The 26,433-nt window shown below is 39.0% G+C and overlaps 3 protein-coding genes across 5 annotated transcripts; 2 read left to right on the forward strand and 1 right to left on the reverse strand.

The window, feature by feature from the left end:
• Nucleotides 1-1,607: 1,607 nt before the first annotated feature.
• LOC135609853 (mitogen-activated protein kinase 4) lies at nt 1,608-8,462 on the forward strand. Its single transcript, XM_065103574.1, has 3 exons — nt 1,608-2,026; nt 2,593-3,018; nt 7,555-8,462. The coding sequence occupies exons 2-3, from the start codon at nt 2,596-2,598 to the stop codon at nt 8,233-8,235; spliced, it is 1,104 nt and encodes a 367-aa protein (XP_064959646.1). The 5' UTR covers nt 1,608-2,026; nt 2,593-2,595; the 3' UTR covers nt 8,236-8,462.
• An 8,696-nt stretch (nt 8,463-17,158) lies between these two features.
• Nucleotides 17,159-17,775, forward strand: LOC103981179 (dehydrin Xero 1). The gene is made up of 2 exons (XM_009397811.3): nt 17,159-17,424; nt 17,494-17,775. The coding sequence occupies exons 1-2, from the start codon at nt 17,218-17,220 to the stop codon at nt 17,665-17,667; spliced, it is 381 nt and encodes a 126-aa protein (XP_009396086.2). The 5' UTR covers nt 17,159-17,217; the 3' UTR covers nt 17,668-17,775.
• Nucleotides 17,776-18,019: 244 nt separating this feature from the next.
• Nucleotides 18,020-25,840, reverse strand: LOC103981180 (protein ANTHESIS POMOTING FACTOR 1). Of its 3 annotated transcripts, none has more exons than XM_009397812.3 (11): nt 25,703-25,840; nt 25,466-25,558; nt 22,713-22,813; nt 21,636-21,745; nt 21,476-21,542; nt 21,277-21,376; nt 21,019-21,135; nt 20,810-20,947; nt 19,994-20,075; nt 18,954-19,003; nt 18,020-18,335 (listed from the first exon to the last, which is right to left on the reverse strand). In XM_009397812.3, exons 2-11 carry the CDS (start codon nt 25,535-25,537, stop codon nt 18,183-18,185), a joined length of 990 nt encoding a protein of 329 aa, XP_009396087.1. In that variant the 5' UTR covers nt 25,538-25,558; nt 25,703-25,840; the 3' UTR covers nt 18,020-18,182. The 3 variants fall into 3 exon arrangements, with proteins under 3 accessions (XP_009396087.1, XP_064959650.1, XP_064959649.1); XM_065103578.1 differs by having other exon boundaries at nt 22,709-22,809; nt 25,703-25,748; XM_065103577.1 differs by lacking the exon at nt 25,703-25,840 and having other exon boundaries at nt 22,709-22,813.
• Nucleotides 25,841-26,433: the final 593 nt, after the last annotated feature.

The raw sequence follows: 26,433 nt of genomic DNA on the forward strand, positions 1-26,433 counted from the left end.
TCTAATTCGGAATTAAAGAAAGAGTTGGTGGTAATTTAGTCATTTAATTTCCCGGAACCACACGCAACCGGGAGCCGTCGGTTAACGGATGAGGGGTGGAAAAAATCCACACCATGGGATGCAGAAGAATTGACACGTGTCCACCCGAAGTGGTCCGGATAAGGGTGTTATTTCTTTTTCTTTTCTTTCCTTTAGTAAACGGGTGTCTCTTTGGGCTTATCCAACAAAAATATCCGCGTGAGGACATCTCACCGGAATGATGATCATGATCAAGGTGGCCCACCTGACGCACGAATATTGGCGGATCTTTGATATTATTTTGCGTTAGAAGTTTCTACTTCTGACTTATTCGACCTGACACGTGTAATTAAGAGCCACATGGGATGACAGCTTGGGAGACACCAGCATGACCTCTATCTCGATTCGGCTCAATTGGACGCTGCCAATGGATTTATTATTGCAAACATTTGAAATACAATATTTATTATTGTATTATTTCTATGGCATTAATCTTTTTAAAAATGTTAATATATTAAACTTGAATTTACAGAGATAAATATTAAAATCATTGGCCGATTTCCTTAAGAAGTCATCATTTTTGTTTTTTTCCAAATAGTGTCTCTGTTTTTTTTCTCAAATAGCGCCCTTATTTTTTGTTATCTCGAAAATACCCTTCATTTTCTTCCGCGCCGTCGCCTTCGCCCCACCGACGTCGCCCGTGCTTCCCCGCCCGTCACCTTCGCGCCGCTGGCGCCACCTACGCATCGCCTCCGCCATTGCTCCCCCGCTCGTCGCTGCGAGATTCGCCCTTCCCCGTCGCACCCCTCACCTCCGCGTTTGCCCTTCCCCATCGTGCTCCTCACCTCCGCCCGAGCGAAAGGCAACCGTTGCCCCTTCTGTCGCCGCCAACAACAAGGCACCCCGCTAACTATGCTCTGCCGCGCCACAAAGCAGAGGAAGGGAGGGCGGCGCATACAGGGCCAACGATAACAAGACCGATCCTTCCTCTATTGTCGCCGACCTGGCCATAGGCTGCCCCACCCTCCCTTCCTCTGCTTTGTGGGGCGGGGGAGGCGCAGCAGGCTGCGTTGTCATCGGTCGCGGCACAAGGGGTAGCAGCCGTCTCTCGCTCAGGCGGAGGTGAGGAGCGTGATGGGGAAGGGCGGGGACCCATGTGCGGAGAAAGGCACACGCGGAAGCGAGGAGCACTATCGGGAAGGGCGGCGTCAAAGGGGTGGAGGTATTTTCGAAATTACAGAAAACAGGGACGTTGTCTGAGAAAAAAAGGAAAAGAGGGGCTTTTTCAAAAAAATTGGTCCAAAATAATTCAATGCGTACAGTTCCACGTGGCAAGAGAGGGGCTGCTTAATTGACCGCGTGTCAAAGCCGGTGCTCTCCGCCGTACTCGGAAGTCCGCGATTCCGCGGTACATTCCCTGCGGTCAACAGATCGGACGGTGGAATGAGGCGCAGCGAAGCACCCTCAAATCTGGTCCGACGGTTCTATCAGGGTACATTGTGCCGCCGGTTCAACATAAGCAGTGCAGGACGCGCAGCGCCCGATACGAACCCGACGTGTCGGTTATATTTAATTTGGCGCCTCCACTCGGTCGCCCATCGTTCTCTTGATCTGGTGATTCGTAGCGGACGCAGAGATCTGTGAGATCCACGCACGGAATTGGTGTGGATTAAATGTAGGCACAGAGTGACAGTCGATCCAAGCCGGGTCGCGACGATTTTGAGGCAGCGCTGGGCGGAGATGGGAGTAGTGTAGGCTGTGATTTAGGGCTCCTGGTGAAGTCCGTTGGAGGAATCGCAAGGGGTAGAAGGTGATCCAACGTAGGGGCCTGCCGATCTGATGGTGCCCCCGCTTGCGTCTCCGGGAAACCTAGGGCTTTAGTCCGTTCTTGGGTAGAGAACGAGGGAGAGTGGGAGGGTTGAGATCTTTGCTGCTGAAAGCATAGAAGAAGCCCCGAGTGGTAGTTGGGCAACTCTCTGAAGTCCGCTAGATATTTGCTCGGACCAAGGTAATTACTTTTTCTGATATCTCTCAGTTTGTAATCCTGATCATTGGATCGTCTAGTGGAGACCTTTTTCAGCTTTAGCTGTTTGCTCTTTCGCTGCAAATTTTTGGGTTTTGGCTTCTGCCATCTCGAACTGAGTTCCGTGAGTTCGTTTCTCCATAGTTCTCATTTTCATTAAGGTAAATTTCATAATTATAGAGTTTTATATGGTTTTGGATGATGATTTAATGGCTTTTCCCTTTGATGTTCTGTTTAAATCTTGAAGTTTACTCTTTTAGAAAATTCCCGTTTAGTCGGACTAGTCGTTTTGGAAATGTCTAATGTTTTGATGTCAGACAAAAATTTTGCTCTTTCTCATCATTTACTCTCTGTGGTGATTCCCTTCCAGTTGAACTAACCATTTTAGGAATTTTCAATGTCCTGACGTCAGAAAGAAGTGGTCTTTTTTTTTTTTTTTTCTGGTTTGTAGCATGATGTTGCTTGCTTAATCTCCGGCTTCTATTAGATCTAGTTGCTTTTTGAATACAGTGATCTCTGTTTCATTGTACTTTTGCTTTTGTTCTTTATAGGAAATGGCTATGCTAGTTGATCCTCCAAATGGAGTGGGAAACCAAGGAAAACATTACTACTCAATGTGGCAAACCTTGTTTGAGATCGATACAAAGTATGTTCCCATCAAGCCCATTGGCAGAGGAGCATATGGGATTGTGTGCTCATCAATCAACCGTGAGACAAACGAAAAAGTTGCTATCAAAAAAATTCACAATGTATTTGATAACCGTGTGGATGCACTTAGAACATTGCGCGAACTGAAACTCCTTCGACACATTCGGCATGAAAATGTTATTGCTTTGAAAGATATAATGATGCCAGCCCACAGGAGAACATTTAGGGATGTGTATCTTGTTTATGAACTTATGGATACCGATCTGCATCAGATTATCAAATCATCACAAGCACTTTCCAATGACCACTGTCAGTACTTTCTCTTTCAGGTATCGATTCTTGAAATTTGAAATTGTGCACAGTACTAAAAGATAATTTGTGGGCACCATTAATGATCCATCTCTCATGGTTGGTTTGGTGGCCTAGATTTTTATGCATAAGACAACTTCTCATGGTTTGGTTTTTTATTCATGATACCACTTACTATGGCATGAATTTTTTTCTTCTTTTTCTACAGTCATGACTACATTTCAAAAGCCAGTTTCTTATGGCTTGACTTATTGATGGACAGAAGCTAAAATTGTCTTGGTTTCTCATGCATAATATAACTTTTTGTTAGCTTTCTTGGTTTCAAATCTTAGCTTCGCAAATTGGTTTCTTATTTGTAAGGCAATCTCTAATGCTTAGATTCCTCCTGAGCAAGCTCATATGGCTCATTTTCCTCTTGACTCAACATCATATGGATTGATTCCATGGCTTATTTCTTATGTATAGTCTGATCTCTAATGACTTGGCATCGTAACTTTCCTACATGTTGACATTTTATGGATTGATCTTTTCTTTACTAAATGGTTTTAATTTCTTATGCATAAGATGACCTCTAATGATTTAGATCTTTATGACTTGAATTTCTTTACTATAGTAGAAGCTAGGTGGCACCATGGGCTAAAATCTCAGCTGTTATCGATATTGGTCTGCAGCTGGACTGATATGGGACTGGTAGGTACATGTATGGGGTAGTAGCACAGCTGGGTATTGGTAAACTTACCGCTAGGTAAATCTGACACGGTAAGTTTACCGAGCGGTAACTCTGGTTTCTGACCTGATTGAGTGAAATTGCCTGATCCTCACACTGATCTGCAGTCAGATGAGTAAAATTCAGTTGGTATGAAATTTGAATCCATGGATTGTATTATTCATAAACTAATTTTTTATTGCTCAGCTTCTTTTTTCTTGGACATGCTTGAGATTGTTTATTGCTTTATTTAGTGAATTGGAATCAGGGAAACACTAGGCATAAGTTAATCCCTTATAGCTTGGCACTAGTTGGAGTGGGCCAGTTATCCTTTGTTTTAGAATGACACTTCCTGATTTCCATCTCGGTGAGGTTCGGCTGTTTTCGGGACAGTTTTAGCCTATTTATTTTCTTTATTTTCTTTCTTGAAAAAAAATTCTGCAGCAACACAGGGTCCATTTAACTTGTCACTCAAAAAAATATATCATACCCACAAAAATTCTACCTAGTAGTCAGGTGCTTTGTTATTAGTCATGTTCCTTGGGAAAATACAAATTGCTTCCATTTACCATGAAGTGCAATTTTGTTTACATTTTTCATGTAGTTAGTTCAATTGTTTTGGCATTTTTTAGGGATTATATCATTCAGTTCAACAGTTCCAAGGATAAATCCATAATCACCCACCTTTTGAGGAATACCTATAATATTTATGTACATTATGTTTCATTATGACTTGTTGGAAGTTAACAAACATAAGCCAGTCTACTTGTGATGAACAAGAAAAACATCTAGATTTTACGGACTCGATTTATAGGGATATGGTGATGATTGAAGTTTTAAATGGATTTTCTACTTAAGAAGTGAACATGAATTTAAATACTATGCCTTACATCGAAATTCTTAATATGGTACCTAAGATGTGTTGATAACATGGATGTCATCTCATCTGAGATGATGGGGATATGATCTGTATTGGTTCTTATTGGGAGGTTCAAAGATAGTAAGAAAAAAATTCCTATTGGATGTTGCTTGAAATTTTTTAATATTATTACAACTCTTGATTGTGAGTAGCCTGATATTGGATATTTGCCATGAATTATGCTGACTTTGTCCATTGAACTTTATCAGCATAATATGTTCTTTGGAATTTCTTGACTAATTAATTAGACTTGTGATCTTGCAATTCAATAGAATTGTTGGTAAGTTCAACTGACTTTATTTCAAGTTCCATGCCTCGATCAAAGTTAGATTTACCATGACCATGAAACTATAATGGCCTTGCTTTAGGAACTTTTATGCTAGAGCAAATGGCGATTTATTAGAGAGTTTCTAAGTGGACATTCACAGGCAAGGCACATTCTCAAGTCTATAGGCTCTTACCGTAGAAGGAAAGAGATGCTTGTACCTATTTATTGCATATTATACCTATTTATATAATTCATTCATGCTGATGATGATACTCTTAAGCACGGTTTGTTGTACTAATGCATACTGTCAAGTACGGGCAGTACGTACCGGTTCGATATCAGTACACAGACCAACAGAGTCTGTACCGGGTGGTAAGGGTCGAAATCTGATCGTTATCGACCTGTACTAGTTGGTATACTCGGATTTCGACCATTGCAGACTTGTACCAGGTGGTAATGGTTGAAATCCGACCATTACTAACCTATACCAGTCGATAACGATCGGATTTCGACCGTTGCCGATCAAAGGTTGAGATTGCCCTATTTCAAATGGTCAATTTGACCTTTTGAGGCTTAGAAAAGTGTTTTTAAACCCTTTCGTCCCCCTCTTTCAACGCATTTTACTCTCTCAATCTCTTAAACTCTCTCAAACTCATTTTCACTCATATCTCTCTCTTATTCTCCCATTTTCACTCTCCTAAACTTAACAAAGCTACGATTTATGAATTTGGATCAAATTTAAGAGATTAATTTGGGAGGATTAAGAGGAAGAATACTCTAATCAAGAGGTATGTATTCTCTTTCTAGATTTTTATTTATTTATTTATGACATGATTAAGCTTATTCTATGTGGTGTATGACTTAACATTAAGGTCCTTAATGTTGTGATTAGTGTGTTTAATATTAATTTTTTTTTTCAAAATTAGACACTTAATAGGTCAAATTTTTATATTTCATGCATATTAAAGATTGGATCATATGTTTGTGATGGTATAATAGATTTAATTAGGTTTTAATTAAGTTTTTTTGATGTTATGATTAGTGATTTTAATGATGATTTAATCAAAATTGATTGTTTGGATCAATTTACATTATTTTTGTTAAAATTATACTAAATTTATATTTATTTCTAATTTAAAAACCTTAATCTAACTTTTTTTTCTATTTTTCAGGTATTTTTGGAGGTTTTTTTGATAATTTTGGGTGTACCGTCGGTATGCCCTGGCGTATCGTCGGTATGCCTCAGTTGGCAGAGTGGATATGCTTCTCAAAGGGGAGCTATCTTGCTTTCATATGAAAAATAGATCTGTGATAGTCCTATTTTACCTCTCTGTTTTAGCCTTTTTTTTCTAGGTACAAGAGTCTTAGTAAAGGCTCAAATTCTGGTCTACAAGTGGTCTGCAGAGGAAACTGAATAATAAGCATATTTTTCTGGAAAAATATTGACACTCAACTCTTCAAGCTGATAACTTATGATTTGGGCATGCATTTCAGTAATATCTTGCATGATTTTTTGCATGCTGTATTGGGATAAATGACATAGCTGACTAAAAGTTAATTCATTCCAATCAAGTTATCATGGACTTAAAGTAATTTGGGAGGATCAGAAAATATGGGTTTTTTTTAATTTGTTGAAAACTTAATTGGATGCTGAGGATCATGTCTAATTAAATAGCAGATTATGTTCAGTTTAGGTTTAAGGCTTATCTTCTTACAGTAACAATTTCTCATATTGGCATATTGCTTGCATGATATTGCTATTTATGATTGGATTTGCTACTAAATCTTGAAGTTGACTAAACTCATTTGATTAATTTACCTCCAGATTAAGTAGGTTATCTTTTATGCTAATGAAAATGAAGGGCAGACATGGCGGCTAAGAAATAGGTCAAGTACCAAATATATCTATCCAGATGGACGATATGCATATTGAACTTTGCTTATTTTTTGATTGTCTATAGATAAAAGACAAATATAATTAATTACACCCTGGTAGTACTTGGTAAATATGTAGCTTTAATGGGAATTTTTAATTGAGGCTTCAACAAATATAATTAAAGAAAGCTGGTAATACTTGGTAAGTATGTAGCCTTAATAGGATTCTTTAATTAATCTAAAATGAACGAACATTTTCCCAAGTAATAGCTCCGTAGTAGATTCTTGTGAGTTCTAAGTGGATATTGTGCCTACTTGATGAAAGAGGAAAGCTGCTTTTTATTATTATTTTGGTTCTCAGATATACCAACTTATTTGATGGAAGGCTTCAAATGTTTATCGTCTGCTAATCTAAATTTTAGACAGTACCAAGTTTCAGATCCTTTAGCTTCGACCCCTACAGAAGCTACCCTTTCAGTATTAATTTGGTATAGTTGCAGACTCCTTTTTTTCCATATCCTCCTTGCTTTAAATTTAGGTAGATATGAACAATAGTCTTAAGTGTTTGATGACATGTGGATAATCCTTTTTTTCCCAATTGAGTTATCAGCAGTTTTGTTTTTTTTTTTAACTCTTTCTTAGCAGATATAGATATGCATTTGGATATACAGTCTGCACCATTTATATTTAATGATTGATATGGTTATGGAATGTGAAGATTGGCCGAGTCTTTTTCTTAAAAAAGACTTCTGACAAGCTTTTGGTTAAACTCTCTCATTTGATTATAGTTGCTGCGTGGATTGAAGTATATCCACTCTGCGAACATACTCCACAGAGATCTGAAACCTGGGAATCTTCTTGTTAATGCTAATTGTGAGCTCAAAATTTGTGATTTTGGTCTGGCTCGTACAAGTAGTGGGAAAGGCCAGTTCATGACCGAGTATGTCGTTACCCGCTGGTATCGGGCACCTGAGCTACTTCTCTGCTGTGATAACTATGATACCTCCATAGATGTTTGGTCAGTTGGATGCATCTTTGCTGAGCTGCTTGGACGAAAGCCCATCTTCCCAGGCACAGAATGCCTTAACCAACTTAAACTCATTGTCAATATACTTGGCACCATGAGTGATGCTGATATTGGCTTCATTGACAACCCAAAGGCTCGTAAATATATCAAATCCTTGCCATACACTCCTGGTGTTCCTCTTGGTAATCTATACCCAATGGCCAATCCTTTAGCCATTGATTTACTGCAGAAGATGCTTGTTTTTGATCCATCCAAGAGGATTAGTGTCACTGAGGCACTGGAGCACCCTTACATGTCACCTCTTTATGACCCCAGTGCCAATCCCCCAGCTGAGGTTCCTATCGATCTTGACATTGATGAAAATCTTGGAGAAGATTTGATCAGGGAGATGATCTGGAAGGAGATGCTTTACTATCATCCAGAAGCTTCTGCAAACACATAAGAATCTGTGCTTGTTATCAGAGCAAACTCCAGGCTTATAATTTATAAAAGTCCACTATTATTTTGTTGTGGCTGTTCTCTTGTTATGAGATATGTTCCAACAGTCTTTCCTGTAAATATTAATGTATCGTGTGCTAAGTGCATGTGGTGGGTGGTGTTCCTCATACTATATTAACACTTGTATGACTTGACTTTGCGATGCACTGCGAAGTTCACCATTCTTGATGATCCTAAAGCGCCCACATTAGATGTGGTACATATAATTGTTTGGTGGCCATTGATTTCTTGCAGATTTTTAAGTTTCTGAAGTGTGTTCATCCTTCTGTTTCTAGATATGCTTCAGCATTTGGTTCAGAACTTATTTTGGATGGCTAATGTTGCATGGATGATAGTTTAGTCAGATTAAACTTGGTGCAATTTAGTGTTGACCATGTTTTGGCTGTATCATAATGAGAATGTTTAGTCTGCTGGTTCTGTTAATCTGTTTATATTTTCCTCGTTGGAGTACGTGCAGGATTTTGACTAGAGGCCACAAGAGGTTATGGATGCTCTACGGGCACCAATTGAGGTTACTACTTTCTTAAGAGTTCCATTTAAAGTAGGCGTCTTTGTTAAATAGTTATGCAATGACAATGTATGATAGACTACTTTTTCATCATTTAAGAAATGTTTTGGTTCTCAGTCTGCTGTTCACCTCTTGACCTTCATAATATCCATCTTCAGTGTGAATTTGATACGAGTTCAATGAGCTTCTATTTTCTCACTAGATGGAGTCAGGTCTCCTACAATATTTATTAGTCCCAGGCTTTTCAAGTTAGAATAGAATTAGATTTGCCTGAGAAATAATATAAGAATCAGATAATAATTGCAGTCCAATTGTGAGGAAAATAAGCACTGAAAGAGATTTTGGTTTTTTAGTCAGGAAGATAATTGCTTGATTATTATCCTATCTGACCATAGAGAACCTTTTGTGATGGCTTCATCAATCTTGCCATGCTTCTTTTTTATGACTGGCTTTGATTTTATGTCTTTGATGTCGACTGATTATGATATCTTCTCAACACTAATGGAGGTTGCCTGAAGTCAAATTTTGTTGGATGCCGAATCATGTTTGTATTATAAGCATAAGGTTGCTGTCAGCTACATGTAGATTCAACATTTTGTGTAGCCATATCTTTTGTTGAAAGTATCCAAATGAATCTTCTTCTTTTCTGGTTTAGATAGATTTAGGAGGTGTCACCAATCGTTCATTTGACTGTCTTCAGCGAAGGTACGCTAACCAAGCATCTCGTTGAAGCTAGATAAATTGTTTCTGATTCCAATTTTTGAAATCTTAGATTTTGAGGTCATTAAATCTGAAATCTAGTGATGTTTAGTTCATCTGCTTCTTTTTATGCATGCATCAACGTGAGTGTTATTGTTTGTTCCTATTATGCTACTTCAATGCCTGGGTTGCACTTTCATGACTTGTATTTTTTTGAAGGATAAGACTGTGTATAGCGAAGGTTTAGGATCCATTTGGAGGCAAACCAAAGAGGATCTGTTAAATAGTGTGAGAGAGTAGTTTAACCTGAATGCCACTGAATAGATAAAGAATGTTCATGTTAGTCCAGTGACTCCTTTTTATCAGTCATGAAAAGGTGAATGTTTGTATCTGATATTTCTTTTTCTTGGTCCAGAACTGAAAGAAAAATATTCTTCGAGTGTCTGTATGCTACATTATTTTACATATCCTCACAAAACCTTCGTCACTAAGCCTTTGTCCTCTTCTTTTCTCTTTGGAAATGGTGCATGGAGTACAGTGGCTTTTTGAGAGCAGATCCATGTAGGGTTGGGCAAAGGATAAAGCTGTGGTTGTCACTGCCCCATGTCTTGCACTGTGGGGCATATGATGGTCGCTGTTTGCAGTGGAAGATGAGGTGGAGATAGTAGTGGCTGATATAAGGTGAAAAAAAAAGAGAGGTCTTAAGGAAAGATATTTCTTAATGTGGGACATTGGGAGGCCCTTCTTTTGAGGTGTGGCATCAAACCTTTTATGTGAAAGGATGCAAGTGAGACTTGATGTTATAAATTGTAGCTTTCTTTAAAATGATTTGGCCTTTGGTGAACAAGAGAAAAGGCCAAGGGTTTCAAGGTTTGGATCATCACAAATCCATGGAGCTTTATTCTTCTCATTAGCACAGACATGAATTGTCCATGCTGCAAGATAAAGAGTTCCAATTAGATACCAGATTGTTATTGGACAGAAAGAAAAGGTGGGAGGATAAGATGGAGAGGTGCAAGATTGGATATGGAAGAGGGGGTGGAGAAGTTGGAGAGGACAGAACATGTTATGCTATTAGGATTTCTCTTCAGTGTCTCTTCCTTCCCTTGATTGTGACAAATGGATAGAAAGATTGTCATTTCATGAACCATTTCTTTTGTCTCAGTCTCATTTCCCCAGTGGGAGCTGTCACTCAAACACTTACATTATAATGAGCTTGACAAAGGAGGCCTAGAGATTAGGATATTGGTGAGAGAGTTAAAACTATTGGAACTAATCCTCAATTTTCTTTTCCTGCTTGTCATCATGACAAAATAGTAAAAATATAGTTGTCTTATGAATCATATCTTAGGCCTCTTAGTTTCTTTGCAATACAAGATTTTTGATGAAGTGTTTGAAACTAGTTGAATCTGATGTAACTATACAAAGGTTGCTAAATGTTATACCAGTCTATCAAATGGATGACCCACTTGTGAGATGATTGAGCTGGTCTGCATCATCTCTGTGCAGTCTTTTTCATGTGGTCAATCTCTTTAGGCAAACAGTGCCATTTCTTTCATCACCATTAATGAACACCCACCAAACAAACAAACAATTAAGCTCAAACATATTTCAGTCTAAGTATGATAACCTGCAAAATCTTCTTTTCATTTTGTTGATTAGAGGGGTCCAAGAAAAAGAAGTTATCAGTACTGGAGGCAAAAAGTATTCACCAATCGGTACATTTGGATTCTATTAGAAGACTCCTAAGAACATGGAACATATTCTCATGAACACTAGTGATCATCAATCCTTCTCTGCAGAGAGTGCTGTTTCTGTCATCTCCTCCATATGAGCTCTACACCAATGATGATCTGCAAAGTCAGTTTATTTTCTATCTTCTTCTTCTTCCTCTTCAAGCAAAATCTGTCTGAGCATTATGTTAAAGCATCTGAATTGGTGAATTTGGTGGGTGCATCATCTTTGGAAAGGTTATCAGTGATAGATCACAAAATGTGATCATCCTTATCATAATGCAATGTGAATGTAATTAAAATTTACTGTGTGGACTGTGGAGTGGAGACAATTAACAGGCTCTGAAAGTTTCCATGTGCTTTAATACCACCACCAGAACTAAGTTTATATATATTGTTTGGCTAGGTTAAATGTATCTGAGAGCCTCATCAGTCCATTTAGGTGGAGAACAACTCCATGATCCCACTTCTCTAAGCTTTCTTTTGCACATCATTCTTGCATCAAGTTGAAGCCAACGTGTGATGAAGCCACTAGGATATATAATTTAGTCTGCTTTGCTGCTTCCAGTTCTTGTCCTTGGCACATCTGTTGGACTATGCAAACCAAACATCTCCTCAGTACCTCCTTCATTGGATCATCTGACCTTTAGTGGTGTAAGCAAGTCCAAGATTGATGCCTTGTTTAGAGTGCCACGGTGAGAAGGCCTCAGAGCATCAAATCTGTAGCATAGTTCAAAGATTTACCTGGTAATTTTATATTTTGGCAAAAATCCTCAAGGCATATATAATACTCCAAACTCCATCCATGGCCACCAAATAAATAATGTCAACAGTATCAGTGAATATATAATTCTATGGCATGAAATGGAACACAGCCTGAAAGAATTGTTTAGTGGAAGATTATACTAGATGTTGCTTTTGGGTGCCTTTCTGGGATGTCATTTGCTTTCTATGTTACAAAAGTAGTTCTTGGTAATACTTTGGGAATCTCAACATTTGTTTACTCATTTTCCTTTTTTCCTTGTTTTATTTAGAAGGAACAATTACCTATCACTATTTAAAGCATTGCAAACAAATGCAATTTTTCTGAGTAATTTTTTTTTTTTTTTTGTCAGAGAGGTTGGTTGTCTCTTTAAGAAGTGCAATTGGCCATTGTTTGAAATCCCAGATGCCTTGTGTTGGGAGAATCTAACCACTCTACTTGAGATTTCAAAGCTCTCTCTCTCTCTCTCTCTCTCTCTCTCTCTCTCTCTCTCTCTCTCTCTCTCCCCCATCCTTTTTCTCAATTTTTTATTATTGGTTTTTGCTTCCACTTAGGTCCACTTTGTTCTATAAATTCCACCCCTCCCCTGCGTTCCAATTCCCTTTCCCCCTCTTATCTCTTGTTAGCTTTCTGGGATTAGTGTTGCTTTATTCTTCTGCAGCCTTGGACCCCCCTGTTTTCCTCCTTCCAGGAGCCTTTGGAATTCTCTTGGGTTCTCCATCCAAGATCGAAAACCCAACGGCTGAATACTGTGTTCTTGCTGCTGTATCTCTGGTGCAGAAGATCAATCATCTACATTTACTTCGACTACCTGTTATTTATTGGGAAAGCTCTGCCAAATTTTTCTCTGAAGATTCTCTTCCTAAGGTCCCAAAACCTTATCAAAATCTGGCCTTTGCTTAAGCTTCGATCTAAAAAGATCATCTTGCTGCAGGAATCTGGAGGACTTCTTCTTCCTTCTACAAAATCTAATCTTTTTATCTCCCAAACTCTCCTCTCTTTTTTTCACATGCAGCATCTGTTTCTCTTGATGTTTCTGATTGATGTCGCCTATCCTACTTGAGATCCATCTCTCTCGGTATATGTTAAATTCCACTCTCGGACGCAGTACCCATCTTGTTCAATCCTTCTCCGTCGTCTTCCTATACTGGTTCTACGTGTTCTCCGAGCTTGTTCTAAGATCTGAGCACCTGCGCCGCCCTGCCCAATCTGCTACAAAGAAATAATCTCCTTTTGTTAGTGTTAATCTTACTACAGCTTCATAATTTACTCGAGGCATTTTTACTTGAGAAGAGCAAAAAAGCTTTCCATGGCTTCTCCGGGTGGGACTTCTTCCGGATCCAGTCTGCTCCAAACCTCCGGCTCCTATGAGGATCTGCAGGCGGTGGCGATGGAGCAGAAGAAGCGGAAGCGAATGATATCGAACCGCAAATCCGCTAGGCTGTCGAGGATGCGCAAGCAGAAGCACTTGGACGATCTGACGGCAGAGGCGAACCAGCTGAGGAAGGAGAACGGCCGACTCCTTACTTCCGTGATCTTCACCACGCAGCAGCACGTCGCCGTCGAAGCAGAGAACTCTGTTCTGAGGACTCGGATGGTGGAGCTCACCGACCGGCTGCAGTCTCTCGATGAGATCCTTTTCTGCTTTCAGCGATCGCCATCAGATCCATGGAGCTTCGGCTTCGTTAACCAGTCCGTCATGGCTTCAGCCGACAACTTGTTTCAGTATCGACAGCTGAGAATCCAGAACGAAGTACTAATGGCTACAAAGACGGCATCATCAAGCCTTCATTGTTTGCTTGAGCTCGAAACAGTGAGGACAGAAGAGTGTGCGCATCTCAATCACTGAGCTCGATATAGTATCTCAGCTCTGTCAACGATGCTGGTGTTTGTCTTTTCCTAATTATCGATGCGTATGGAGACTCATCAATGGTGTCTTCCACTTTTTGAATCTTACACGTGTTGAAGTCAGTCTACCAAACGTGTCGCCTCGTTGCGATGCAGCTGTCGTGCGTGACGACGCCCACCTACACACGTGCGTGACACGTGATGCTCCATTAAGTGACAGTCCATTTGGTCCCAACCACCGCGGGTAGCGAGGGAAGAGAGGCAGGAACACGGCGACCAGATCCGGCGGACGGATGAGTGCGGCGACGCGGCGAGGGAGGTGATCGCCGGCAGCATGGAGCACCACGGTGCTTCCCTGTCCGAGATGCTCCGCCGCTCCGGCGGTTCCGGCTCTAACTCGGTCGGCCGCTTCACCTCAAAAGCGTTCGCTTCATCGTCTTCATATGTTTGACCGTCGTGCATGGAGCCTGGGTATGTCGAGGCAGGCCGCGGAAGGGAGGAGGCGGCGCGGAAGGAGAAGCTACACCTACACGGCGAGCACAAGAGGGAGGAACGAGGGAGCACGGTGGGGAAGCACGAGAAGAAGGGGTTCGTGGAGAGGATGAAGGACAGGTTGCTGGGCCACCATTAGAGATGGACTCGTGTGCTGGTTTCGTACGTGGTTGTCGTCGGTGTATACGTAACGATGCAGCGTTCGTACAATGTAATCGAATACGACATGGTTTAGATGTGAATTGCACGTATAGCATTGGCTATTGCGATCATTCAAAGGAGGAGAGAGAGAATCAACAAAGAAAAATATATCAAAATTATATAGATAAAAAGTTAAAATTTAAATATTATATATATATATATATATATATATTCTCTTACTTCACATATTCTTTTTCCCACTCCTCCTCGCTCCTCTTTCATCTTCCAGTCTTTCCTCTCCCTTTCTTTACTCCTCCCCCCTTCTCATTGTCATCTTCCTCTTTTTTTTTTTTCTTCTCCTCCTCTCGTCGTCTCTAGTACCTTTTTTTTTAAAGCATATTAAAAGCTGAAGCATCATTAAAAAAAATAAAATAAAAAAATATGGATTGAAAAATAAAATCTAAGAAAATCACCCATGCAGACTTTGTACATCATAAGGGTAGGTCTGTATAGGGGTAGGTGGACAGACGCAAATTTTATAATGGATTCAAAATGAACAAATCATAAGGGTACATCAATTTTATAACGGATTCAAAATATATAAATAAGTAGAATATGTTAATCTAGTTTAAAATTAGTTTAAAAATTAAATAAAATAATTTTTTATATGAATTATTTAAATTGATTGGTATTGAGGAAAATCATCATCAACATATGAATCAATACAATATAGTCCATCAATACAATATAGTCCAAACTTAAAGACATAAAAGTATCAAGGTCTCGAGGCGTTACCTATACTGAGATTGATATTGGAAGAAGTTTTCCAACTCGATCCCTATGACACTTCAATTAGTCATCAAGAACTTAATAGGTATGAATTTTTTAAAAAAACTAGCTTTAGACATTAGTGTTTGGATTACATTTTATATCATATCTTATGGGGAACAATATGTAATTTCTCCAACGCTCCCTTCTTAATGTTTTGTTAATGTTGACAACTAGGGGGAGATGGTCCCGAGTGGTCTATCTTGGATTTTTATTTACGCACGTAGATGGATGGGATTTTTTTTCCTTTCATACTAGCTTTCATGTGACGCTTGTTATGGTAAGTAACTTTTTTAGCCGTGACCTTAGGGTCGACGCGACTAGTTCAGGGGTCCGAATGGCTGGGATCAGGCGTGACTCCTCTCGGGGTCTTGTGGCGGCCGATTGCGGGGGGTCTGGCTGGAAGGCTCCGCGACGCCGAGTTGGGTCGGCTCCGGTCGAGTACCTGCACACAGGTCGGGTCGGCGGTTCGGGCCGACCCCTCCGACGATCAAGTCAGTGATTGGGAGAGGAGTTTTTGGGTGAAGTTGTGCTTCTGTGTGCTTGCCCCGTTCGTTTGGGGCCTGGGAGTATTTATAGGTGAGTTTGATGTTACCTGATGTGTCACCCTGCCAGGGCAGGGCCGTACCCCCGATGGCGCCTGTCGTCGTCGTGGCCGTTGCGTGGAAGGCCGAGCTGCCGCAGGGTATGGCGAGCCTCAGTCGACGCCTTCCCCTGCCTCAACCGGTCGTGCGGTGTCAGACGATGAGGTCGTCTGGGTACGGTGAGTGATGATGCACATTATGTTGATGTTTAATGCTCGCCCCCTGGAGCAGTGTGCCGTCCAGGGGGGGCTGACGTCGTGATGTATCACGTCAAATCCGGTGTGTTACGTCAAATCTGCTTTTACCCCTATCAACGCTTATGTATCGGATGATAATTGATCGTTAATATATTTCCTATCATTTATCTTTTCATCCAAATGCAGGTACTCTAATTAAGGAGGCTCGAAGTGTGACGATTAATTCATTCGATAAACCTATTATCAACCTGTCCTGATATCAAAAGGATGAATTTTTCTTGACATATATGAAGTTTTTTCAACTCATATACTTATTTTTCTCCTATATCATTTCATATTTATTTATATTATAATCTTAGATCACCATCATCATCCCGTCCTTCCTCCTCTCCCTTCGTTTGTCTTTCCTATCATCACCTTTTTTTTTCCTTTCATTTCTTTTCTCTGCTTCTCTTCAAACGTCTATCGTTTCCGTAACATTTTCTTTCTCGGCTCCTCATCGTCATCATCTTTCCTTCATCTCCTCCTCCTCTCATCCTCTTTGTCATTAATTATTTCTTAATTACACAGCATCATTTGAAAAAAAATTAAAATAAAAAATATGGATTGGAAAAAATGAAAATTTTCTAAGAAAATTACACATACATACTTTTTTACATAGTAATATACTAATAATAAGGATACGTCGACAGACACGAATGTAAAAGCGGATACAGAGTGTACAAATAAATAAAAAACACTAATCGAGTTTGAAATTACTTTGGAAATTAAATAAGATGAATTATTTTTTTGTGTGAAGTATTCAAATTGGTTGGTAAGATAACGTGGCCGCCGCGTCAGCGCGTCCAGAATTTTCTTCATCGTTCGGGCTGAGGGCACGTGCCTGCACGCGTGCCCAGACCGCGACGACGTTGTCCTCCGCACGTAGCCACCTTGCACACGTGTCGGCAGAACTCCATGCAGCCTCATCACGTCGGCCCCGCGTCCCTCCCACACGCTTGCGCGGTTTGAAGGACCCACGTAGCGCCCAAGCCACCACCCTCCTCTTCCTGCACTATTTGTACCCTCCCTCCACACCCCGGCAAGCTTCCACAGAGAGAGAGAGAGGAGAGACAGAGAGGGGGACGACGAGAATGGAATACTCGAGGGACGAGCATGGTAAACCGATCCCGATGACGGACACGTACGGAAACCCGATCCAGACGGACGAGTACGGCAACCCGATGCCGGCGACCCAAGGATACGGGGTCGGCGCGGGCGTCGCCGGCAAGGAGCAGCACCATGGGGGCGGGGGCATAACCGGCATGCTCCACCGCTCGGGCAGCTCCAGCTCCAGCTCGGTAAGCTCGTCTCCTCTTGACTTACAAGAATCATATTGCAGTAGGCATAGATTGACATGATGTCGGCAGTCGGAGGACGATGGGCAAGGTGGGCGGAGGAAGAAGAAGGGGTTGAAGCAGAAGATAAAGGAGAAGCTGCCGGGTGGGCACAAGGAGCATGAGAGCAGCGTCGAGAAGCAGCACGAGAAGAAGGGATTCGTGGAGAAGGTAAAGGAGAAGATGCCCGGCCACCACAAGGAGTAGATTAGCGTACTCTACGTATGTATGGTTGTGTATTTTGTTGTGTTTGTGTTAACACTCTGCACTCTGCAAGAGAATAATAAATGGGCGGATGCTTTCCTGTGGCATAAAAGGGTCGAGAGAGCTGATTCCTCGAGACAAGAACCTAAGAATTCAAACTATGCATCAATTTTCAGAACGATGAAAAAATATTAGGGAAAGCTTAAATTCAACATATTAGATTCTAACACTGAATGTATTGGACAGCCAAAATCACCATTTTCTAATTTACAAAGCTTTTTTTTTTTTAATTTTAATTGATCATCCGAAGAGAACTCACAAATCTTACATGAAAGGAAAGGCTTAGCAGAAATCGGGATCCAAAAGACGAATCATATGAATCGCCCGTTTTAAGCTGTCAATATCGTCATGGTAATTAAACAGAACCGATTGCTTGGTTCATTAATTCAGAAGCATAAGCCAAATATGGACGATACATATTTCATTTGTAAGCAACTTGAAGGGATGATGGGATTTGGTCATTCTCCGGCGGTAGCTTCACCATTGCTGGGTTCCTCGTTTGATTTGGGTATCCAAAATGTTAGGGCGGTTGATGCAGCTGCAAACATGACTCTCCTCGGTGCCCACTTTAAGCAAGTCACTGCACCTATGTAACTGTTCCAGGAAGCCACCTGTGACACAATGCAGATTGTAGAGTGCCATTAGATATACCACCATGTTCGACAAATGATGAAAGGAAAAAAGATCCACTACGTGTCTATAAACAAGTGATTCGTGCTGCCATGATGTTGTAAAACTCTTGATGGGGGACTGAACTGATGGCTTTTGTTGCACAGCAACAGCGTTCATTAGGTGAGAATTATATTATGAATGATTGATGTGCCTCCCAAGTTTGACGAATGGAAAAAAAAAAAAAAAAAAATCTGTTATAAGCAAATAAACAGCACTTCAATGATGTCAAATTGTTGCTAAAAATCTTAATCAGAGCTAAATATATGCCAAGATTCATAGGTGAGAACGCTTGACAATGCAGATCAAATTATTGTCACAGTGGAAAAGATGACCCTTGTTTGAAAGTTTAAAGTTCTACAGGCCCTCATGATTTTATACACTTTTGACAGAGTGAAGTCCTTGTGAAAAGAACATAAATGCCTTGGTATGTTTATAAACTCACAGTAGAATAACATATGAACGAAAAGTTTATTAGCCTGTGAAGATAATTCAGGTCTTCAAAGGAAATTATCGTAGGTCTTCAAAAAGCATCTAAGAAATGGTAAAAAGTATAATACCTCATTGGGCTTGTTGATGTACCAAGCATGCAATGTTCCATCTCCTGAACCTGCAACAGGTAAAATAGTTTTGAGTTCTATACCTTCAGAAACTAAACTTCTCCACAAAATTAATTTCCAAATAGCAAGCCATCAAAGAGAGAATAGCAAAATCGAACTTGATTTACATAAATAATTTCTTAGTTGTCCATGGCTCGAACAATCATATTCACCTGCTATTAGAATCATAGTCCATTTAGGAAAAAAGAACATCAGAAAACATCAGAAGCATTGAGCCGTTGATACTTCGTTTTTCTATGTGACCCACAAAAGCACTGGATGCCACCAGATAGAAGGTATGCTTATTGGTAACAGATACTCTATAAACAACAAAGTCCTATATGATAGGGTGAAGGAACCAAACATAATGCCCCAGATGTAAAGCTGTTAAACATCCAACTTTACTACCAATATAGATTACGGGAAATGTTGTAAATAAAAAGGAGAAAGCCTTTACAACAAACCCACAAAGATGGTAAAACAGAAGTTCCAGATTTGGAAATGCAGGAAAGAGAGCAGAAAACAATATTTTGATGAAGGATTATATCTGAATTCTAATGATTCAAGCATGTATAGTTTTATCACGGATACAAAATAACTGCTTATACTAAAAGGAAGAGCAACTTTAGGCTAAACTAAGCATTTAAGTGATGCAACAGAGACAGTCACATATAGTTATCAAACCAAGATTACTTGAAAACTCGCAAACAAAAGTAATAAAATTCAGTACAAAGAAATATTCTAAAGGTACTTATTATCAACATATGTATGTGGAATACATAGAAATATACATATTATGAAATCCTAAACTTTGCTTAAGCAAGTGATCAGAATAAATAGGTATCTAGAAAATGTATATGCAGATTGATTAGACAACTCGTTATCATAAAATAACTTCTTACAGATTCTTGACATTCAGAGCATAAAACATATAAGTAAAACAAAACTGAATATGGATTATATCATAATTTATTGTTGAAAAGGGCAACATGTAATATGACCTGCCACCACATATTGCCCATCTGGAGTAAATGTAGCCTCGGTTGTTAAATTAGGTGATGGCTCCAAACTGAATCCACAACGCTGAAGAAGACCCAAGGACAAAATCCATTATCCATCAAAATATTGCCTCAAAACACCAAGAGAAAAAAGTAATGTGAGGATTTATACAAATGTTGGCTACTTGTTAGCATCTTATGTTGCAGTTGAAAGAAACTACTACAAAAATATCGAGAATAAAGTCATGAATTACTTGCTATATGTAAAAGATAATTTGCAACATAAGCATTAATATGAAGTCTCAGCCACCTGAATACTATATCAGAAATAAAAAAACTTGATGAGCTATACAACAATAACAAACTGGTCCTAAAGCAAACACAGAGTTGTAGGCATCAGTTCTCAAGGTTATGCTTGTGCACATGCAACGAAATCCAACAAAGATATAGGTACAGGTATTACTGAAAGGGAAGAATTGTCACTGTGGGTGTATCTGATGTGATGACAGCCCTCAGATTTTTAAAGGTGATGGTATTACAACAAAGATGTATTGTAACATTGAGAACTTGTAAATGATTAAAAGAAGAGCTATTGAGAAATATGTAATGTTAATTGGGACTCTAAGATGCAGTCTGAAACATTAAAGAGTTGAGAATTTCGAACAAACTACTCTGCAGACTTATGAAGTCCATTCGCTTGTCACATATATTGGTAGAAAAAATATGAGAATATATCATGTAGCATAATAGTTTGTCTAATCACTCAAAATGACAAAAAATTTATGGCTGAAATATCAAATATCCAAGTGAGATTTCAACCTTATCTCCTCCATAGGCATCTAGAATGTAGATATTGTTATTTGTGGTTGTCAAAACCATAGACCTGCCATCATTGCTGAATTTGATATCACAGACCTCGGCAGTATCTCCACCAACAAGAAAAGTATCAAATGGACCCTAAAACATACCCAGAAGGGTCAGAACATATAAACTATAACAAAGTACAGAGTTTCTGAAGTGCTGAGGACCTTGTCATACGAACGAGAATCAAACAATTTGATAGCACCCCCTTCCATTGCCACAGCAAAAACAAGGCCTTGTTGATCATAAGCAACAGTGGGCCTTCCACGTAACCGCAGAATTCCCTGAAGACTAAAGCAGTGAGCATGAATCAAGTTCAGATAATACTATGTATATCTGAACCACAAATTGCTTTGAAATAATTAATCTAACTGCCGTTACTTTTAGCATCCAAAACAGTATTTCAAGCATAAATAAACTCTGACCTGGCATGCATTTACACGGAGATCCCATATTCTTACGCTATGGTCAAGAGAACCTGACATGAAGCTGTCATTTATAGGAGACATGCACAGTGAAACAACTCTGCAAGAATTGTGCAAGAGCTTGTTAAGAAGATACAACATAGATGCTCAACATCCAAGTATTAGTAGTGGCATCATCGAAGAGAAATTTAATCGTTACCTCTGCTTGTGCCCCTTGAAGTACCGTAGGCAACGATTATCATACAGAGATAAATATCGCAATGATTCTGTTAAATAAGAAGTATATAATTAGATGCATAAACTACAATTCCTTTGGAATAATTTGTTTTGGTAAAAAGCTGGGCTCATCAAAATAACACCATTTGTCGACTCTATATTGTATCTTGATGAGCACAAAATGGAACTTGGATGGTGTGTAAAGCAAATTCGATCAGCACCATGCTTCTTGTGATATGTGGTCTTCAGCAGCCTGCATGCAAGAGCAAGCTTGACTCAATAATATGGTAATAGAAAATGAAAAAAATGAAAAAAAAATTACTTTTCCCCAACATTTGTTGTATCACCCAAGTTGATATGGTACGGGCGGTACAAACCAATCTGACTGGCGACCAAGACATGGATCGCCCGAGTCTCCGTCAACACGCCCCAACATATCGTGTGGCAGTACACTAGTACAGACCGGTATCTACCGACCCGACAAGTCCACCGAGATGGCTCCAATACCCAAAATGACTTTCGGACAAACCCTGCTTTTTCCCTCCATGACCCAAATATGGATAATAGCAGAGTAATATTAAAAATGCACAACGTAGAAATAAAAATGAATTATCGAGATAGGACATCAGATCAACTGCATTGACATTTCTATGCAATGTACTGCTAATTGACGAGTGCTTAGTGACAGACATTTGAAATTCAGATGGCTGTTAAACCAGCTTCAGCATGCAGCCATTTGAGCTTCAAGCATGGTAATAATTCCTAAAAAGGTGCTCCTAACGCATGAAATTAAAGTTAAGAACAATCTTCTGGTGTTATCCTTGATTAATCTTTTGTGCAAATTAAATATGTCAACATCACAGTCAGATAATCATAACCTCCTAATGTCACTATAAAAATAATAATATCTTTCCAGTTGTTTGTTCTTTATCTCCTCCAATATCCTTAAAGGTCCCCACAGACATGTGAAGTCCCCAATTCATGATATCAATATACCATGAACCCAGCCTAATGAGATATAAGATAAACTGTTTACAGTAGTAATTGCAGAAAAAACAAAACTGTCTGGTCAAAGTCTACCTAGGGTTGATGACAAGAAAATAACTAAAAGAAATTGCAATCAATTTTATATGGTAAGCACCATAATTTAATGTTGAATATACCACATAATAACCAGAGATTGAAAATATGCACAAAGGCAACTGGTAAAACTTACTCACTTAGCATTTGCAATATCATAAAGGCGTATAGAGTCATCCTCACTTGCAGTAATAAGAAGATCTTCCGTTCGATGAAAATCAATAGAACTTATTTTCCCTGCCTACAACAAGTAAACATTATATTTGGCAAGGAATCTTAACCAATTTAATAGAACAGGAGCAAAAAAACAATGACAGAACATGATATAGTGGCTACAACATGAAGTAATATTTACCAAAATAGACCCAATTGCCCATTACATACAACTGTCAAGTCAAAGTGCACATGCATGCATATTCACAATCATAAGCAACATCTTTCATGCCATTGATTGAAGGATGCTATCATTATATCAGAATGGTCCTGGTGCAGTCATATATACGATAACATGTAAAAGAGAAAACAGCTACTACCCATAATTTTCTGGTCGAATGGCTGTTATAGATAAATAGCTGTTAGTGATATTCACAACCTTCGATTTGTTGCTCATATTCATCATTGTTCATCAGATAAACAAATTTGTGCTGTGAATTTGAATCATAGTGACACATGGCTACTTCTACAATTACTTCTTTTCTGATTATTGAAAAAGTAATTTCTTCAATATCAGAAGCTATTTCCTATAGTAAATCATAATGGTCCATCATGACAATGAATATTTTATTCATGAAACAGCAAATTGGAGGTTTGATAACAGTATGTTAATCAGTTTTAACGAGTTATGACAGCTCTAAACTGTTTCCATAACAACTGCTATAATGGTGCTTTGAAACCTCACCTCATGCTACTTACTATTCATGTCTCCCACTGTGGTGGAGAATAATTACCCAAAAGACTGTAAAAGAATTTGAAAATGAAGCAATAATTGCACAGAACATTGCATTATGTCTAGTATGTAAATAATAAAATACGGATCTATTTCAGCTTAATCTTTTCTCTAACTTATCCATCAAGCTGAGTGGGACACTTATAAAAACTACTTTGGACAATGCCAAAGTTTCATGGTCTTCAGCAAGGATAATACCCAAAAAAACTACTTTGGACAAGACCAAAGTTTAATGGTCTTCAGCAAGGATAATACCCAAAAAACTACTTCGGAATAAGTTTCCTTCTTTAACATTCTCACACCAAGAATTGTTGTGCCAATTAACACCAAAAATAGTACAATGCCAAAAAGGTACAGCACCCATGATGACCTGTTTTGGAGGTAGCCACATATGGCTACGCTAATGTTTGGTCTGTGCTGCCTGACATGACATAAAATTGTGTCTGCTACATAATACAAACATGCCACATACCATGAAATAGTAATCCCAGTTTCAAGAGTTTAAGCTTCTTAGATGCTTTGCTTTTGGCTTGTACTTGTTGTAAACTGACTAAAGGATTTATATATACATCCTTGACAATCAGGGAATGAAGATTTTTGTAGTGCCACACTGTGGGCACACTAAAAATTCAATAGATAGTTATAGAGCCCATGCCAACCTTGCAATCCTCATGTTGATTGGTGTGTCATGTGGGCACAATATTGTTCCATGAATTTAAAACCTTGCGAACAGAATACTGCTGGATGAGTTATCAAAAATTCATATAATAATTTTTAAAAAATTTTCATTAAGATACCAAAAGTTGCTACAAGAGATATTGGTTGGATCTTTGTCTTTCTTTGCTTTGACAAATTTCACTAGTGTAAAAGGAGCCTACGACAAAAGAAATCATATGGCTGCTCAAAGTTGACAATGTTGTGTGCCTAAAAGGCTCTCTTTTGCATATGTTAGTATACCTAATTTAGTATGGTTTAGGCAGGATACGTATAGGATGATGTTATTCCTATCTACGCGGCCCAAGGGAAAAGAAACCATTCAGGTCCATTTAAAGTGGTAAGGTTACCATGGAAAGGGCTAGACTGTATTGCTTGGATTACTTTATTTTGGATGTGAAGCCCCTCATCTTCATTCTTTCCCTTTGCTTCTGTTCATCCTTCAGTCTTTTCTTGCTGCTCAACAGCATACCAAACAAATATCTGTAGATTACAGTGATCAATCTTGTTTGCTTTTTTGTTTTGCTGTAGTTACAATTTTCTCTTTACATGTTTCGTACCAAATGTCAACTTAATTTTTCCACCACAGTTTCCTAGTTTTACATGTCTACAACTCAATCATCAGCCTCCGCTACAGTTGCTGACTTTTTCTATTAAGACCCAATGGAATCCTAAGAATCATCTAAAGAAGAAAAAATTCCAGTACCAAATAGAGACAACAACATCCATCTCTTGGAACCAACTTATACTCCAAAAATTCAATAATTAGTCTCAGTCTCCATCAACCATTCATCTTATGCCTGTTCTATAAGACAATGCAGATTGCATCAGATCTCTCAACAGGGTTATTTTCCAACAGATTACGCTTATAACCAACCATCACTAACGCCTCAATCCCTAACTTCCCATGAAAAGAACAACTAAAAGTTTATGAATGATTTATTATCAGAATATATAAAGATCCTGACTTTTCAGACCTATTGCCGCCACCATCAATTAAAAGGAGCAAACAAGACGCTATCACCTAGAAAAGGACCGACTCGTGCAATCAACTAATTCCAAATAGAAGGCATCAAAGAAACTTCTGATCCTTGAGTATTCTAGCACCAGAGAAGGACATAATCGAACCATACAAACGAAGACGCCAAACAAATACGACTGAGTTCAATCGACGAGGTATTAGCAAACAACACAGATAACAGAAGAATTTATACAGAGGAGACAATCACGCACGTAGTCCGTGAAGACGGCGCCAACGGCCATGCTGCGCACGGTCTCTTGGCTGAGCTCTGTGATCGCAGACATCTTCTCCTCCTCCTCAGTTTTCTGTGGGTGGGGAACAGAAGGAGAAGAAAGGTTTTTTGATCAAGATAAACTACCAAGAAAAGGGAAACAAAGAGATTAACGATTGCTTCTGGGTAAGAATCCGTTGACAGAAAGAAAAAATCGAGTAGTGATGAGACGTATTACCGATTCGATTCAGCTGTGCTCTCCGGTGAGCGAGCGAGCGAGCGAGAGAGAGAGAGAGAGAGAGAGAGAGGGGCTATAAAAGGGGTTTAACCGATCAAGGGAGAACGGGAATCGAGATCGACCGGGGTCGGGAAGAAGAAACCCCAATTGCCTTTGGTTCTTTTCTTATCTCGAACCCGTAACTCGGTCCGGTTCGACATTTATAAGCTACAATACATAAATAAATAAAATATTAGAGTCCCCTTCTTATAATAAATATGATCTCTTCTGTGTTAATATAATTATAGAATGTATATATTAAATCATTATAATAAATATCAAAAAATATTTTTTATTTCATTTTCTTTAATTTTTAGTTCATCTCATTTCATAGAGAAAAAGAAGAAGAAGAGAAAGGAGAAAAGGGAGTAGTTGTAGATATAAGATAAAATGATTTTATTAAAATTAAGTTATAAATTGATGACATATAGAATAATTTGAAGTTGGGTTATAAATAACAAAAAGAAGATTACAAATAGTAATCTTCAATCATAAAAAAAATATATTATATTTAATTCTCATTTTTTGCTTTGTATAACAACACACTGATTTACAAGTCAGAAAAATTATATAATATGGTTTCTATTTATATAGAAAACCAAACACAAAACAATTATATTTATATAATATGGTTTGTATCAATCTTTACATTTAAATTACTACTTAAAGGAATTATAATGGTGTTGTACTGA

This window comes from Musa acuminata, chromosome BXJ2-4 (assembly GCF_036884655.1).
Source record: "Musa acuminata AAA Group cultivar baxijiao chromosome BXJ2-4, Cavendish_Baxijiao_AAA, whole genome shotgun sequence".
Classification (NCBI taxonomy): Eukaryota; Viridiplantae; Streptophyta; class Magnoliopsida; order Zingiberales; family Musaceae; genus Musa; species Musa acuminata.

Coding starts and splice junctions, on each gene's coding strand:
- LOC135609853 (XM_065103574.1), top strand. CDS start 2,596: ATGGCTATGCTAGTTGATCCTCCAAATGGAGTGGGAAACCAAGGAAAA. Junction 3,019..7,554: donor GTCAGTACTTTCTCTTTCAG/GTATCGATTCTT, acceptor ATTTGATTATAG/TTGCTGCGTGGATTGAAGTA.
- LOC103981179 (XM_009397811.3), top strand. CDS start 17,218: ATGGAATACTCGAGGGACGAGCATGGTAAACCGATCCCGATGACGGAC. Junction 17,425..17,493: donor GCAGCTCCAGCTCCAGCTCG/GTAAGCTCGTCT, acceptor TGATGTCGGCAG/TCGGAGGACGATGGGCAAGG.
- LOC103981180 (XM_009397812.3), bottom strand. CDS start 25,537: ATGTCTGCGATCACAGAGCTCAGCCAAGAGACCGTGCGCAGCATGGCC. Junction 21,543..21,635: donor CAATATAGAGTCGACAAATG/GTGTTATTTTGA, acceptor CTTATTTAACAG/AATCATTGCGATATTTATCT. Junction 20,076..20,809: donor ATGCCTATGGAGGAGATAAG/GTTGAAATCTCA, acceptor GGTCTTCTTCAG/CGTTGTGGATTCAGTTTGGA.